The 18,207-nt window shown below is 39.1% G+C and overlaps 1 protein-coding gene across 2 annotated transcripts; it reads right to left on the minus strand.

Moving 5' to 3' along the window:
• Nucleotides 1–3,422: 3,422 nt before the first annotated feature.
• Nucleotides 3,423–17,913, minus strand: LOC143465067 (activating signal cointegrator 1 complex subunit 3-like). Of its 2 annotated transcripts, XM_076963207.1 has the most exons (45): nucleotides 17,705–17,913; nucleotides 17,332–17,464; nucleotides 17,122–17,227; nucleotides 16,822–16,975; nucleotides 16,403–16,611; nucleotides 16,110–16,191; nucleotides 15,886–16,006; nucleotides 15,739–15,794; nucleotides 15,526–15,647; nucleotides 15,285–15,423; nucleotides 15,050–15,172; nucleotides 14,767–14,967; nucleotides 14,507–14,647; nucleotides 14,186–14,350; nucleotides 14,015–14,106; nucleotides 13,723–13,879; nucleotides 13,480–13,614; nucleotides 13,063–13,320; nucleotides 12,683–12,841; nucleotides 12,469–12,588; nucleotides 12,214–12,310; nucleotides 11,280–11,434; nucleotides 10,969–11,145; nucleotides 10,371–10,599; nucleotides 10,027–10,181; nucleotides 9,694–9,792; nucleotides 9,445–9,613; nucleotides 9,224–9,361; nucleotides 8,971–9,136; nucleotides 8,653–8,819; nucleotides 8,301–8,446; nucleotides 7,976–8,096; nucleotides 7,684–7,826; nucleotides 7,216–7,474; nucleotides 6,779–6,921; nucleotides 6,475–6,613; nucleotides 6,198–6,357; nucleotides 6,009–6,125; nucleotides 5,639–5,807; nucleotides 5,295–5,446; nucleotides 4,983–5,106; nucleotides 4,724–4,835; nucleotides 4,492–4,589; nucleotides 4,219–4,391; nucleotides 3,423–4,061 (listed from the first exon to the last, which is right to left on the minus strand). In XM_076963207.1, the coding sequence occupies exons 1-45, from the start codon at nucleotides 17,804–17,806 to the stop codon at nucleotides 3,938–3,940; spliced, it is 6,507 nt and encodes a 2,168-aa protein (XP_076819322.1). In that variant the 5' UTR covers nucleotides 17,807–17,913; the 3' UTR covers nucleotides 3,423–3,937. The 2 variants fall into 2 exon arrangements, with proteins under 2 accessions (XP_076819322.1, XP_076819323.1); XM_076963208.1 differs by lacking the exons at nucleotides 17,332–17,464; nucleotides 17,705–17,913 and having other exon boundaries at nucleotides 17,102–17,224.
• Between the last annotated feature and the right edge of the window lie 294 nt (nucleotides 17,914–18,207).

Raw genomic sequence — 18,207 nt, forward strand, 5'->3', positions numbered from 1 at the left:
ACTATTGTACAAATAAATGTTAGTTGAGTTTATAAAAGATATAGTGTTTATATTGTATCTATGGGTATGACCCACATATTATCTTAAATTTGTTTTCTTAAATCATTTAACTGTAATCCATGATACGTAAGAAATATTTCCTTATGTATTACACTAATTACAGTACTTTTTTCTTACAGTTCCAAAGCCCGAACGTGTACAACTGCGTGTGGATGCAATCCTGTGTGGTTGCAATTCCGTTTAGGTGCAATGACATGGCCTCCGTCTACTATACAAAGGAATCCTGTGGTTGGACATTTGTATACTAGACCTCACATCCTTTAGCAGTTTAGCTACTTGCACACATAAACACAGCAAAGGTACTCACTTCTCATAATCCCCTACTTAACTCAGGAGACAAAACGAGGTTGTGGTCTTGTGCTAATTGTCATAATTAGCCCTTATTCCTACGGAATTCTCGTGCAGATCTGATGATATTATAATATTATTTGTGTTCTATTTCGTGTGTTTAACAACAAGCGCTGTAGGCGCTATTATATTTTGGCCGTGTATAGTATACACGGACCGGTTTTGATGACTTCCGAATTACGTTATTCGTACTACAACGCAACGCGTCAGTTCTGATATTGTGAGTCTGGCAATGACAGTCTGTAATTTACAGTCTACAGAATGCAGCTTTATTCTGTGCACTGAAAACAGTAACCGTTTTGTTGAGAACTAATAGTAAATAATTATTTAAGACATTGACAGTTTGGTTCTGGTACTGTTAGGCCTATGCTCAACTAGGCTATCAGGGGTTAATGAATGCGCTATCAATGGAGTTAGATTAGCGAACAACCGATCAAGCAATAATTATATATAATATAATATTCAATCAAGAAATATAATAATTAACAACAGTTCACAACCCCAACAATACGCCTAACTTGCACACTGGTGATTCAAGAGCATTACCATAGCCATTTATGAGACGTTCACAACGAACGGCAGCATAGAAGACGAAAGCATTTGTGAGTGGACTTCTCGTTTCTGAGAAGCTGCAATCAAAGAAATCAACAGCAATAACAACAAACTTTAGTAAGATGATTGCATAGTTGGCACAGTGTCAACACTGTTTAATTCAGTGACAACAATGGCTACAAGTCAGAATAGTTCAGATTCTGAAGGAGATGACGAAGATGATGATGACGATGACGACCCAAGATTTGTAATTGAATTGACTAACGGATCACGGAAAATTGTCTCTGTAAACCGGTTAGAGCCGTATTTTGAGCTTACCGCAGTTTCACAAACCAATCAGGAGTTTAATGTGGGAACGGAAAGACAGGAAGTGTCACATACACTGCAAAAGAGTCAACCTGATTTCCGACAAGCTGAGTACTACTCCTACCAAGATTTTGCCGAATTATCGTTAACACTCGTTTTCCCGTTCATTGAAGAACATATCTTCCCCTACGTTGTGCCATCAGGCAAGGCATTATGCTCCAGTTTTTAAATGACGCAGGACAGATCTACCGCCTAGTAGGACTTCTTTCACCCTCCATCACACCTTACGCGTAGAACAGTTGCTCAAGCTTTTTGTTGGACTGCGTTGACCAACGGTCACTGTGTGATGCAACTCGTAATCAAACTCTCCCTCGTTGATGGACTTTGCTTGCAGATGCTACAAACCACATTTACGAGACACCATGCAAGCGAGCGGACAACAAAGCCTTGGCAGATAAGCGTCAGCCGACAATAAAGCCACTTACAACTCTTAAAGACGTCGCTCTCCAAGCAATCCTCAATCATTTTCGTTAAATTGCGCAGGTCTCCTTGTTATGTTAAAATACGAAACATGTCAAAGAACAATTGCATGCATGACACCGCATAGGGTAATATGGTCCATGAAATACACAAATATTTACTAAATTACGAACAAGCAAATACAGCAGTTAGCAGTGACCAGACTGCCAAGCTTTTGCTGCATGTTCCGCGTACGCCTAATACTGCTGACGTAAAAAAGAAAAAGTAAGCTTATGCGACACTGGCTCACAAGCCAGCGGCTCATAAACTTCCTCGCCAGTGGGTGAAAACAAACGCTCTACTGATAGATACAAACGTTTAAACTTAGTATCGTGTATTTGTACAGTATGAGGCATTGGTTTAAGCTTGTGTTGGGAACAATGGCCGACTTGGCCGTGCACTTTACTGTGATTAGTAAAAAGCGTTCTAGATGTTTAGTTGATCCGTTGGTTGTACGCTGCCTTATTTGCCATGGCGTGTACACAAATTTTAACCCACGAATATGACGCATACGTGAACGTGACCTCAAAATATTTTTTACATTAAAGGCATTGACTGACTCTAGTCACAACTCAAAATGACACAAGTCAGAAAAAAATGACTTGGTGACATCCCTGAGTCGGAGGGACTTTGCCATTCTCACAAAAACGCAATTCACCAAATGATCTATACAGGCCTAAACCCGCCAAGAAAGACTTCTCTTAATATCGCGAGAAGACTACGTAGACTACAAAAAAGTCTGGAAGCCGTCATAATACGAGTTATTTGTGTCAATGTCAGAGTTGTGCACAAACAGTACTATGAAATGTGATAATGGCGCTATTCAACATAGATTATAGAATCTTAATTGACGAGGTACTTTTCAAATTTCGCTGAGGTAAAGCAACTGTACCAAACATACAGGTAGTCATACATTATCTTTGCCACCAGACATAATTTCAAAAAAAAACGGTTCTGAACTGGTGTTTGAATTTTTTAATGAAATCAACGTTTCGCAAGCCTATACGGGTGAGCTTGGACAACTGGTAAGTTGAACAATTGCCCTGACGAAGCTCGCCCGGATGGGCTTACAAAATGATGGTTTCATTAAAGAATCCAATCACCAGTTGAGCACCTTTTGTTGTTGATATGGGTGGTCAGTTGGATACCGGCCTACTTTGTTCTTTTAATGCTAATGCTCTTAAATAAAAACTTCCATGTCCTGCAAAACATTCTATTCCATATACTTCGTCTTGTAAAAAATCTCCAACTATGCAATGATGCTGACCCACGTTCGATACCCAGCGGCGTGATCATTGTAATGCTTTTGGGAAAGGGCAAGGCATTAACGACGCTTGCTCCTGTTCAGTGGGCCTGGTGAAAAGTTTTAAATTTACGCAAGATTACAAAAAATGCACAGAAAAGGGGCCCCGGTAACCAGGAGTCGCATTGTAAAGAGGATGAGTATGAAGTTTCAACCTAACAGAGCCGACTAGTTGAAGCCTTACATGTTGTTTTATTTGGTGACCAAGGCATCACATTGCACTCATCTGTACAAATTGTTTTTGTGTTGGCCTAGTCGTAATTATTGGCATATTAAATTAGTATTTGTTAACAAATTTTTTTTAATGAATTGTGAAAATTTCGCATGGGTAAAATTCCAAGTAAACCGTTTTAATCATTCTTAAATAGCCAACGTAATAACGTACCCAATAAAATTCACACGCGCCAAAACCGAGAATCACCTCATAGACAGCAGTTAACTAGCGAAAGCAAGTAGTAATGGGCAACTTGAAACTCAAGACAATATCAATATTGAACATAACCAGAAACAGTGCGTTACAGAATTTGACTTTAACGAAACATTTCAGGGGCTGCCATGTACTGTAAATATAGCTATAGCTGCCATGTAAATACTGCATTGATTGCATCATAATACCATTCAAACTGCAGGAACGAAGAAAAGTATTGTAAGGCATTAAAACTGATGGAACTATAATTAATATAATAAATTCCTTTGAAAACGGCATACTAAGCGGAAAATAAATAAAATACAAGCAAATCTCCCTTAACACCCATATTTTAAAACATCCAAAATTAAAACAATGGCAGTTTTCAATCTTGCCGGAATGAGGAACGTATGAGGTCTTGTTTAAGTAACATCATCGTCATCTTACAACTTTACCTCTTGATTTATTTGGCATGCAATATCGCTTTCAATGATGTTGAGTCTGACGTCATAAAGTTGATCTAGGCCTATGTATGAATCAGAAACCAACCAAAGCGTAAGGACAAGCCTGCAAAATAAAAAACAGTTCTTGCTGGAAACATAATCCCAGACGTTGTCATTATATCGAAACGTTTTTATACGCTAGCTACTGCATATTGTATTCAACTGATGAAACATGAGGCTGAAAAATACAGCCAGTAATGTTGTTATAAGTATTAACACACCTTCCAACATTTTCTGGTGTGTAAAAAGCCAATGTTTCCGTAGAACGTTTCCGTAAAGTGCTTATTCTTTTCAGTGCAACCAATTCTCGTTTTTCACGATCTCCAAGAACTAGAAACCAACCTTCTAATTTTGGCTTCGGAAATCGTGGTGTAAAAGCGTTGTCGTTGGGCCGCTTAAAAACAATAAAGATTAATAACTATGTCGAAATCCAACAAACACTCAACACCGATATCTAATAATCTGCATGAACATTTGTAACTGCTTTCGTCCACCTTTTGGCTCAAGTTCATTCTCCGTAAATTGACAGTTAAAGAATATTCCTGATCAGCGTGCACGTTCAACCAACTTTTTTCATCGCGCAACGAAACACCTGAATTTATGGGAAAAGTATGACACATGGTTCAAATTGTCAATTACATTTTACTAAGAATAATTTCTACCCATTGCTTGTACCATGAAAAGCGAAATTTCAACCAACTAATGAACGGACTGAAATGATCTTACCAAAGCAAGAAGACACTTTCTTTTGTACTTCGCGTAGTGGATTATCAGCCCACCAACCTCGTATGCTAAGCGATACTTCAACTAGGGGAAGACTTGAAACGTGAGAGCAGATCTACAGAAATGAAGACGTACTGTTTTTTTTTCTAACTTGGGTTTTCTTATTAATATTTGCGCTACATTAACCGAAACTTTTTTCTACAAATTATCGTTTGGAATGCAGTGATGATGGCGCTACTCTATAAAATTCACCTAAACTCACTTTATTTACATCAGATTCACTATACTCTTTTGATAAAACCCTACGGACAATATTCGGATTCTTGCTGTACAAATTCATCAGCTCTGGTAGGCATTCAACTGGCTGTCCCGAGTGCTTCATTTGTCTATAAATAACAAAAATAGCATAGTTAGTGCAAACAGGTAAACTATTTTGGGCATACTTACACCACAAAAGCCTAGGGTGAATGCACGAGAAAGACAGACAATGAAAATTGAGATAAAAGCATTGTAAAAATGTATGAATTTCAGCTTTGGAAGTTGTTGACTTCAAGAGTTTTCATTTGCAACTTACTTGAATACAAAGAGCTTATTGCGTTCGATGACAGGCAGAGTAAGTAAAGTGCTTTCGTGGAACCAGCTAGCTTGCGACACCATCTGGATAGCATGCATGCATCTCAATGATGTAACAATCCAACCTCGATCAGCACTCGCGTCAACAAAAGCCTTACATCATGGGCAAAAATTTATTATTCAACAAATAAAGCGCATAGTTAATATCATTTATTTTTAAATGCCGATTTCAAACATTTCTATTTTCAATTAAATTAAGCTTACATCCTGCATAAACCAAAGTTGCTTTAAGTAAAAATAAGTAACGCAATAAAACCGACGTTTCACAATTTGTAATTGTCAAACCTGTAATACACGTATGGCCTGATCGAGAACAGATTTCAAGTCAGTGACATAGTCTGTTGAAGGAAGTTGAATCCGACAGAAGTGGGCGTACAAGAGCAAGAGCGACTTGGTGTGAGGGGAGTCGAAGGTGGTCGCATCAGCTTTCACCGGAAGGTCACGTGACAAGTCACTAAAGAGACGTTAGGGTTATTCATCAAACAACAAACAAAATTAATAACAAATCATATTTTATTGTAGATGTAAGTCAAGCAGTTAGACTGCAGCTTAAACATGCATTGGGCGCGTCTATCCAAGAAAATCGTAGCTCGAATAACTTACTGTAAGTGGTGAAAAAAAACGGTCATCATTGTGGTCAAGTCACTCGACTCACCTGTTTACTGCATCTTCGTTGTGGCGGACTGGCAACTCGTGATATTCCTGCGCGTTGGACAGAAGCAGGAGGATTTCCTCAACCGAGCATTCCGGCTTCATGTCTTCATGCAACATCCTGGAAGAAAATAGTTGATAAAATCGCCGATGAAATGGAATTTCCCATTTAAGTAAAAAAATCCACTCTTACCTCAATGTTAAATGACTAAGATAGTAGAATGAGGCGATTCGACCAGCGTTGGTTGCTTCAAGATCATCACAGTCGTCCCACATCACACACCCGGATGCCCTCAAATCGTGGACAGATTTTTCGATTAATTTTGACAGATAGAAGTTTACAGAATTGTTTTCTTCAAAGAAAATTGTAAGTACGTCAATTGTAAGTACGTGAAATTAATACGTCAAATTAGAACACAGATGGGCTTCCTTTAAAATCATTGACTGAATTTAACAAGTCAGAAACCTACCGACATCAACCAGCTCGTAGTAAGACGGGTTCATGAGCAATCTGCGAAAGAAGTAGGTCCAGGTGAGGTAGTCCATTGCTTCTTGCTTGTTGGCTATAGTGCCAGCCACGATCTCGGCATTTAAGTGATCTTGAAGCACCTGCAAATGTCGAAGTAGAAAACACTGGCTGCAATGGAACAAAAGGAACAATTTTTGGTCGCGGACAGATTTAACGTACCACGTACTTAGTCGGTACCCGAACAGATCTTATAACATTAGCTGCTTAAATCTTGTCTTGTATTCTGCTCATAACGACGTGGTTACCTCAAGTAAACTGGACTCAACCGGGAAAGGTTCGTACAAGAATTTCTTATAGAAAGCTTTCTTTACGTCATGAACAAGAATGACGGAGACAGCTTTGTCGTCAAACTGGGGTCGACCTGCTCGTCCCATCATCTGTAGAACGTCTGCAAATTTATAAGAGAATTTAATAGATTAAAGAATAGTTTCTTATCTTTATAATATAGTTGTTGTTTGTTCGTGCCGCTTAACCTTTTCAAGAAATTACGAAATGTCTGCCAGATAAAAACTGTTCCGAAGCTCACGGAATGAAGCGATACATTCAGTAATCTACTCAGTAGATTCTAACGTACCAAATACGTCTATCACGAAACTAACTCAATTTTAACAACTTACTGCGTAACTGTGGGATAAAAATGCCAATAATTCAAAATAGGTTCGATTACGAACCACAAACTTACCAGTAATAGGAAAGTCAACATAGCGGGATTGCTTCCCGTCGAAGTACTCGGTGCCTTTGACAATCACAAGATGAGCCGGTAGGTTCACTCCCCAAGCAAGAGTGGAGGTTGCGATGAGGGTCTGAATCTTCTGTTCCGCAAACAAACGCTCCACTAAAGTCCTGTCTCGTTCCACCAGGCCAGCGTGATGCATTCCGATTCCAAACGCAAGGATAAGTTTTAAGTTGGGATCTTTCACGGTGTATGTCAGTTCCTCCATCTTAAAATGATAAGGGATTTAACACGACTGGAATTTCCGCTAAAGCAATTCCGATAAATTTTAGTTTAGTTTAATAAAATTTTAGTCATCACTAGATTTTCGACAAATGTCTTGATTTAATCGAAAGCTTAGTTGATCCGTGTAACTTTATCCTAACACTAACTTAAGGCGTGAGGCAAATACGTGCTAAGTTAAAGCCTGGGTAACACCTCGAATTCGTCCATATGCAGCCATTGCTTTGGGTCGTTTTCAGCTGCTAGATGAGCTATAAGGTCAAGGGCAGTCAAGCGTGTCTGCCGTCGTGATGACACGAAAATGAGACTCGGTTTGGCCGGAGAATGTGTTCGAATCGCTATGAACAAAATGATTGGAGTAGCCTAACAACGGGATACACAAAAACTTGCAGAGCTAAGATGTTTAAGCAAAATTCTCGCCGAAATAAATATATAAAAATGTAGTAGGCCTAAATATGTCGTGCGTAATGCTCATCAACTCCTGTACCTTGGAAACATGGTTTGTTCATGGCGGCCATACGAGGGCAGTAGTGCTTTCCGGCAAAGCCATGTATGTGAACTTCCATGGGAACTGGCCGCACAGAAGGCCGAAAGTTAAACAAGCCCATCTAAAAACGAAAACACATAAAAGCAACTGAAACTCAAACAGACTTACATAAAAACTTATTATTGTACATAACCCCCACAATATTATGTAGCACGGTTAATGTTTTTAAGTCATCCTGTTAAAAAGGAATTTTAATTTTTCAAACACGTTTCACAAAAATAAGCATCACCAAAATTTCGGAAACTTTACTATAACAGTAGCCTACCTGCTTGATGCCAAGCCAGTCAGCCAGATCTCGAGCGTTTGCCAGGGCGGTAGAGAGTCCGACAATGCGAACAGTTTTCTCTGTCTGTGATGAAATGAAGTTGGTTCGTGAAACGATCACTTCTAACACTGGTCCTCTGTCCTGACCTATGAATAAACGTCGTCATACTGAGTAAACAATGATATGTAAAACAACAAAATGCTATCGAAGTTGTAGTTTACCAAGTGGTAGTCAAAAGACAATTGTCCAATTGTTGACAACAGTCAAAAGACAAGTCATTAGGCCTATTAACGTTAATATTAAAATAAACATTTCACAATCTATATAAATGGCAACAAACGTCCAAAATTACCAAGTAGATGTATTTCATCAATGATGAGCAGCGCCACTTGTCGGACGTATCCCCTGGTGTGCCAGCTTCTCGACACACCATCCCATTTTTCCGGGGTGGTGATTATGACGTCAGCGCTAGCTACTGCCCTCATGTCAGGGGCGATGTCACCAGTTAATTCAACCAACCTAGAGACGATTGCACAAAACGGTATGGTGACGACGACAGCAAACTAGAAAGACTTTGATAAAAACCTTAAAAAGACTTTCACAGTAAAAACAGTTTTAAATGCCGCTTCCAAATAAATTTCGTATAAGCCGAAAAATACACAAAACCAACTTTAAGCCCAGTTTTGTGCCGAGTCTTTTCTTCCAGTCGTTCATTCTTTCACGAACCAGAGCCTTGAGAGGAGCCACATAAACCGCCTTGCAACCAGGTTGGGTGCGTAACATGCGGAAAACTGCAAGTTCGGCTGCTACAGTCTTACCAGAACCGGTCGGTGCACCTGGACGATAAACAGCCACCGAACTAACTATCTACGGCTAGGCTATATTCTGGTTAGCATGAAATGAAAAAGTGTCCAACAACGCACCGACTAATGCGTTCGAGTCATTGTGGTAAAGACAGTGAAATATCTGAGTCTGAATGGGATTGAAGTGGCTGAAGTTGTAAACTGATTGAAATCTTTCTTCCAACGCAGTTACAGGCAGAGGATCCAAATCCAACAATTCTACCAAACCGAGTTGGAATGATGAAAGACAAAATTAAAAGAAAACAAACGCTTCGAGAAGGCAACAGATACTTATAAAGCACCTGTATGTGGAGGGTGGCGATCTGGTAGAATCAGATGTTGAAACGAGATCGGACAAACAGCGCTGGATCCAAACCAACGATCCGACTCCAGGTGGACCATGTACTGACTGGGATGCGGTTCAACCAAAGGAATGGTGAACACTAAAGTTTGAGGTTCTTTGCGAACAACCTACATGGTTATAAAACGTTTACCGGTTTCCATTCGACAATAAACAGTTACCACTTTCCTTGTGTTTCAGTTCGACTTACGTGCTTTTTCGTAATTTGAACATATTCACTGTGGTACATGTGGTCTGTGTCAGGGTCTTCAACCCAAACCCAAAACGGTTCGCTTGTTGCTCCATGAACCTATGAAAAATAATACGCGAAACTAAACTACAATCATCGCTTATAGTCAAAACCTTCCCAATTAAAGCATGTTTACACGTGCAAGTTTTGCACGCAACTTTCAACATATAATGACTTATATCAGATCAGCGCAGAAATGCAAACATTCGCCTAAGCTTTCCACAGCTGAACTGCAAAGCCGGTTTTATGGTCACCTGCGTAACCTATGAGAGTTATCTTAACCAATCAGCTCACATGGTTGTTCCAACGAAATTCTGGTGTTATGATCAGCTTAATGCGAAGGATGGTGCGCGTGATTGGTTGTATGGTCGTTTCCAAGGAAACGTGGGGCATTTCGCTGACGCATCGTGCAACTTTTTCCCCAATACTTGGATGTTTCAGCATGTGGCCTGAACAGTCAAATATATTATTAATTTTTTTTACAAGTCAACACAGTTACAAAAACGTAAAACGCAGCCATGTGACGGTAAAGTACCAAAAGTAAGTATTTGGTACTAGTATTTGCAAAAGTACCTTTGATGCTAATAAATATGTCATGAGTTCTGTACAACGTCGGTAGATACAACAAAATAACATACCAATTTCTTTGGGGGTAAGTTCCCTCAGTTGGTCTATCTTCAACTTTCGATCTTCGATTTTTCTCAAAATATCCTTGCCCAGTCTTGAGCCGAACTGACGCAGTGGGGTGTTGTGGGGCCACAATCGCCGATCGACGCTCTTGCACAGCTTGAGCATGCGGCTCGACACTCGAGTCATTCCTTTCTTGAGTACAATCTCAAACACACCGCGCACGATACGGGCGGCGTTCTGAGCAAGAACAACAATGAACGTCGGATTCGTCTCCTTCACTCAATACACTCTTGCGGTATTAAAGTAAAGTAAAGTAAAGTAAAGTGTGTTTTACAGAAATATGCAGTAGCACTAATGCTGATACACGAAGAGTGGAACAAAAGGCTGATGAATTAAAATACCATTCTCTAATAGTTTTACTGTACATTGGCTAAATTATGTTGACAACTGTAACAACTCAGTTAACTTAACAACGCTTAAGTCAAACTTGCAGGTCTATTTACGTCTATTTCGAAAAGTCACAGCAAACAATGCTATATATATATATAGTATATGTTATATACTATTACTAAGCAACTTTACAAATAATCGCCACGAACAGGTTACCTGCGCTATGTACATGAGGTCAGAGGTCAGGGAGAAGCTACGAACTTCTCCGCATGAGATGTAAGTTTGAAGGAGAATGTTGGTTTTGCCTTCAGTTTCCTCGGGCCCGACTTTCATGGACATAAAACAACATTCGTCGATTAATTCGTCAAGCTCATTCATTTCATCGTCTCGAACCTACAAATGATGCACTTCATTTTATGGTGGCGAACTCTAATGAAATTGTGTGGAACGCAAAAGCCAAAAGGGCAACGGAAAATAGCCTTGGCCTAGTCAAGTGTAAAGATAAAATTCCACTGCGCGAATTCAACCTTTATCTGTTCGAATTCATGAGACTTAGAGATCATCCCCACGATGGCCGTAATATCCATGTCAGATCGCAGCATCTCGTTAAAAGTTTCGATTGACAGATACTTGATGTAATAATGAGAGGCAGTTCGACCCATATCAGTTGGGCTGAAGTAACCTGGAATAAGGCAAACGACTCATCTGACAGTTTTTACTATATACAGGCGGAATATTAATGTAATGCATCATGATTATGCAATAACAATGTATTAAGAAATCGTTGACTTTGGGTATTTTTGCCTTAACGTAAGGGATAAACACGAAACCCTGCATTCCACAACACTATAGTCCATATTAGACTTATTGAATGCATATGCCAGGGGTCTCCAACCATTTTCTACCGCAAGCGGCAAAACCACGATGGTGATAGGCGGCGGGCCAGCACCTTTAAGGAAGAGACGGTAAATTCTGAATAAAACGTAATCATGATTGATAGCGATAAAGACACACGTTCTAGCTTTCGCCAATAGGAAACGGGAAAACCCCGAAAAGGCAACGGAAATTTTCTATCAAGTCCGCTTCATATGCAGTGGAAGTGTTTTGGATCAAATGCTCTAGAGTCTAGAATCTAGACTCTAGATCAAGGTTGTCCAAACCTTTTTCACTGAGGGCCATGTGCTAAAACATTAACCAGCGTTCGGGCCTCGTCATAATTAAGTAATAAGTTTGCGTTTTTGTCACTTATTCATGACAATAACTGGTTAACTACTACATATTAGTACAAATCCTTTCACCAGTATATCTACTAACAACTAATATTTGATTTAACGCCAACTTGTTTTCGGACTTGTCCTTCACTTTAAGTTTACCCCTGGCATATACTAAACATAAAAAATCGATTGGCGTGATAGGTTATTGACCTATTTTGAGGTAATTTACCGTTCATTCAAAACAAACCTGTCCTTTCGTCGAACCTAACCATATAAACCTTGTCAAGTTTCCTACCAGCTGTGGTAATTAAATCTCGTTGCCATTTTTCCAACGTTGGATCGTTCTAAAAAGTTGAACAAATGGTAAGCACCTATTGAAGGTACCACACAAGCAAGATCAAAACGGCCCAGGAGCCTAACGCAACAGCGAGAAAGCGGTTTACGATTTGCAGCAATCTGAAGTTATTGATCTGAATTTTCGTCCATTTCCACTCTACTCTACCTCAATCATATCTGCTGATATTCCGTAGACAAGCGGATTTCTTCGCATGCGAGTATAAAGGTAGGAGTAGGAAAGCCATTTAACTCCATCTTCGACCGTGTTGACAGTCCCAAGGCAAATCTGAAAGCAATCGTTTGTACCTGTACCGGCAGCTTTCGGGCTTATACACAATATTCCATGGTAATAATAAAATCAACATTTCACGGCAACATACCTCTGCGTTTAGGTTGTCGACCAATGATTCTATGAACTGACTTTCGATTGGATTTTGCCTGGTAAGTAGAGCAAGATACTTGGAAAGTTTGTCGTAGGTTGTTATTATTGTGCCTTCACCTGTCTTGTCGAACTGAGGCCTGCCAGCTCTGCCAAAAATCTAGTCAAGAAAGGAGGGAAGTTTAACATTTAGAAACTTGTGAGTTTTAAGCTATGACAAGAACAAGTATAAATACGAAATTTACGATATTATTGAAAAACTGCGTCATGCATGGAATAACCGTCAGCACAACGCTGTTTGAAAAGTACTCCAGGCAATATTGACACATATCAACACTAACAAACTTAAGGATAATGAAAATATCATCCGACCTATTTTACCTGCATGACGTCCAAAATACCAAGGTCAACAAAGGAACCCATTTTAGCATTGTAGATCTGGGTGCCCCTAATCACAACGGCGTGGGCGGGAAGATTCACTCCCCAGGCAAGGGTAGCTGTGCAGCAGAGCACCCGAATAAGACCTTTGGAGAAGAGCCTTTCAACCAGGTTACGATCAGCGCGTAACATGCCCGCATGGTGAACCCCTAAGCCCCACTGAAAGAGGTCACGAAGCTCGCGGTTGCGGGATCTTTGCATCTGGGATTTAAACAGAGTGATTTAGAAAATCGAAAGGAATTATCACAGTTATGAGGATTTGCAATTGTGCGGAACATTTTGAAATAATTTTGTAAAACGGTGATTAGATTAGAAACATCCTATTCTTTATTTTTATTTAATTCTACAGTTTTTTAATACCTGCTTGTCCGCAAGAGAATATCCTTCCATCTTCTGACAACTGAAGTAACTCGTTTCGTTATTTGTCCTCGCCATTTCCAACAACGCGTTTGCCGTCTTTATAGTGGCCTTGCGCGCATGAACAAAAACCAATACCTGAGGATGGATCACGTTCACTTTAGGTTTACGTCTGCACGGGCATTCTTCAGCCAAGTAGTTGGGTTTGAGAGCTGGATAGTTATTACACAACTAAGCATCGTTTACCTGATAATCCTTAACCAAGTTTTTCATGACCGTTTCGTAGCATGACTCGTCCATATCAAGGTTTTGCTGCATCACGCTCCTACTCTTAACGCCGATGAAGTTCTGTTGGAGAGGAACCGGACGAAAACGACCGTCAAAAAAGAACAGTCCGATGTGTCTGAATAATATAAGAAATAAATTACGAAATTCAAATACAAACAGTCCGGTGGTGTTTTCGTATTTCCAAATATAATTTACAATTGACAGATATCTTATACCCAAGAATGAGTTTTCCTGTACAAGTTAAACTTACGGGTTAACACGAAGAAACCTGGCCACGTCTGTATAATTGGGCAGAGTTGCGGACAAACCAACAATTCGTATCATTGTTTGTTGTGTTTCAACCTGAAACAGCACGAGCATCAGTAAGAAAATTCTTACTGACCGTCGAACAAAAACAGCCAAAAAAGCATTGGTACAAAACCTGTCTTAAAGTTCTTGCAACCAAGGTCTCCAGCACCGGTCCTCTTTCATCGTGCAGCAAGTGAACCTCGTCAATGATAAGTAGGCGTACCATGCGTGCAAGGGCCACATCTCCGGTAGATTTTCTAGTCACAACATCCCACTTTTCTGGGGTTGTTATCAACATCTGAAATAGACGGTTATATGTTATAAATTCTTTGTGTGTTCCTATGAATGTTTGTGGGAAAAAAAATGATTTTAGCGTTATTATCGTTAAATTTGAATGTATATAACAAGCTTAAAACAGTCTAAAATTGACTGGATACTGGGAATGACCGGGTACCTGAGTTTCTGCAATTTCCTTTTTAGTCAGCTGCATGTCACCAGTGAGCTCTCGGACAGCGACACCAAGCGGAGCCAGGCGTTTACCGAAATTCTCGGTCATTTCGGCAGCCAGTGCTTTCATTGGAGCAACATATACAACCTAAACAGAAAATACCAAGTAAATAATACATACGATCAAACTCCACATTGAGCGATGCAGTTCCCAGGAAGGTAATCACTCCCAAGCAAAGTCAGTCTTTAAACCACGAAGCCACATACCTTGAACTTATCTCTTTGAATTACTCCAGACACCACATTTTGCATAATTTCACGGACAACTGTCAACATGGCGACGTTGGTTTTACCAGCACCGGTGGGAGCACAGATTAAAAGGTTTTCGTTGGTCTTGTATGCTGTGTCGAAGACTCGGGATTGTATGGTGTTTAGTTGCTTGACACCAGTGAACGCCATTTGAGCAATCTCAATATCAAAAACAAAAGAAGTTTAAACTTAATTGCATTGCAACGGATGCGAGCTTGTATTTCAGAACAATGTATACTACCTCGTCTAAGTGACTTATTGAAACCAAAGACCAGGGTTGACCAGGGAAGCCACCTGTGGCTGGTATACGAATTTCCTCAAATCTTTTTGATGATTCTACTTCAAAACCTTCAGGTAAGGCCATCTAAGTAAAACAGGAACCAGCTCAAGTATCAAAAGAATTCATGTAATTTATGAGTTGAAACTTCAAGCGAACATTGTACACAAACAGATAGCATTCTTAAGGAACTACACACCCGAACTCCACCAACAAACGCTGCAGATTGATGAGCAGCAACTTTTGAGTCGTAAACATTTGGGTAAACCTCGACTGCGCCTCCTTTAGTTTTATGAGAAAATAGTGGGGCGGTTGAGGCCAATGACAAGGCCTTATTCCTATAAAAACAATTTTACAATCAATCAATGATTATACACTTTATGATCATTACAACCCTATACAGAGCTGTATGCATTGATAAAAATAGACAGGATGCAAACCTCTGTTGGCGCAAGTTATTTGAGTCAAAATCATCAGTATTTTCATGATGCTTGTTGAAAACCTTCTGTGCCTTTCTCTCCTCTTTGCGGATAAGTTTTGCAATCTGCTTTTCAGCATCAGTCTTCCGAGTGCAATATTAGAAGAGCGAAGTAAAATCGCAAAGAGCCCAGTTTGCATAGAAAGTAAACAAATCAAATTTGTCTCGGTCTTACCTGTACAACAACTTGACTACCATACTTGGGAATGGATTCTCTGGTTGAAGGCAAAGCTGAAATACAGACAGGTATAAATGAATGCATACAATGCATAAAAAATGGCTTTTTGTTCTGTTTAAAGTCATAGTTGCAAGATGCACCAACATTTGCTATTTCCATGCTGAGAACTACTCTTCAAAAGGTTGTCATCTTGCACAATAGCTTCTCTTCTTCGCAGAATCTCAGCAATGAAATCAAGGTGGTCAAAGCCCAGCAGTTCACAGAACTTGCACAATATAAACCAGTACTAAATGCTCGTAATGCTTGTGGTGTTCATAATAATGCTTTACTTCAATCATATGTCAATGGCAACATATATTACATAATACCTCATTCTGCAAATGGTCATTTGTTTGGTTCGACTTGAGTAGTGCCAATGCTGGGTCAACTAACTGTCCAGACTTGAAATTCCTAAATATATCATAAGGATAATTAATGATATATTATTTTCACAATATTGCTTAAAATATTATTTGTTTGCGTTCATTCAGTAATCCGAGTCTGAAAAGGCAGTAGGACAAGGATAACCTTACCCACTGCTCCATTAAATCAGAAAACATTCCTAAGTTTCCTACTAGTATTGAAAGTAAAAAAAATAGACATTTACACACTCAAAATTTACATTTGCATCTGTCTTTTTAGCCATGGCATTCCGGACCCCTGGGTGTGAGTGTTTGCTGATTTATCTGCTATTGATTTTTCCCGAAGCCTAGTTTGATCATAATGGATTTGTCGGAAAGCATCAACAAAGTCATTTCTAGTAGTTATATCATCCTCATCAGATCCAAACACAAAATCAGATCTCACAAAAGCAGGCAGTTTTGATGAAAACTACAATAAACAATAAACACTTTGAATAATATGTTAAACAATATTCCTGTTTATTGTACTTGTAAACAATTACCAATTTTAAATAAATCTACATGTAACAGCTTCTTTAGAGTTTATTCTTATGTTTAAAAAATATTTTTACAATTAAAAAAATAGTATTTATTGCTTTTAAAGACATTACAAGGCAAAAGGTTATAAGCATTTTACAACCTTAATTTTGTGACCAAAAGGTTTTCTATTTCTTTGACTTTCCACCAGATATTTTATCTCATCAATCGCTTTGCTCCCTGCTGTTGATGCAAGCTTCATCACAACCTGATGAACCGTTTTTAAGCTGGTAAAATCCACTTTCCCAACCTTTGTTCTAACAGGATTATAAGTCAAAATTACAATATCATCTCCTAAACACTTAAAAGTAATTTGTCTATATCAACTGCTCACTCCAGATGGATGAAAATATATACAGAATAAAGCCAAGAAAACACTCAACTGTAAATCTATTACTCAGACCTTAATTCCTCCACATTCTTTGAAGAAATGGATTCAACTTCGTACAGATAAAGAAAAAAAATGGTGGCGGCACTTTGTTTTACTTCTGCACTTTCATCATCACCAACTATATTGAAAATTTTATTTTGATAACTATTTTCTGAATCAAGTGCAATGGTTGCGACAATTTTTTTTTCTCTTGGAAGAACATTCATTCAAAATATCACTCACCAATATTACCACTTTCTTGTAAAAGGTCCCTTAACATGGATTTTACCAACTGATGTGCCTTCCGTTCCTTACATCCTTTTCTAACCAACACTTGGAATTCTTGCCATGTTAGTTCACAGTCAGAGAAAGATGGCTGTTTAATAGAAATAACATCAACTGGTTTTGAGATTACATAAAAATAATTTTAAACACGGCCATCAACAGAAACGTGAAGAGCAGACTTTTAAAAGTTTAAGCAGGAAAACTTTGCCTAGATACATACTAGTTTAATGCAAAGCTACATGTGCAAATCAGTTACAGTATAAATATGCAAAATAAACGAGAAAAGAATTACATCATAGCACAATTACATTACACATTAACAAGTGAAGACCTTTTTCTCATGCAATGAATATTGCTGTGAAATTCCTCCAAATTCCCTGATAGCTGTAGTTAAGTGAGGTGTCTCCAATATATTGAGCTGTGATTTCATCATAACTTTGATTCCGGGGAAAAACTGGCCACAGTAGAAATCCTTACCCTATGGCGATCCAGTACCGGCAGCCAGCAAAAATCCTTGGTTAGTTAGTTAGTAAGCTACCATTGCTTGAAACGAAATGCAAACAATATGAGTTATTTTGCCTTAAGTTTTGACTTATTTTAAAGTCTAAAGTGAAGCTAGCAACGATAGAGGTTTTATGTTGGGTATTTCAGCTATTCCCATCTTGGTATGTTTCATTCACACACTGTGGCATACAGGGCTTGGAGCCAGAGCCAGAGCCCCGTAGCCGTGCATTTTCAACGGAGCTGGAGCTCTATGCAAAATTCAAATGGAGCTGGAGCCAGTTGTTTGAAAAATAGCTCCGGCTCCGATGTATTTCATAAGATGCTATGCTA

This window comes from Clavelina lepadiformis, chromosome 7, assembly GCF_947623445.1.
Source record: "Clavelina lepadiformis chromosome 7, kaClaLepa1.1, whole genome shotgun sequence".
Lineage (NCBI taxonomy): Eukaryota > Metazoa > Chordata > Ascidiacea > Aplousobranchia > Clavelinidae > Clavelina > Clavelina lepadiformis.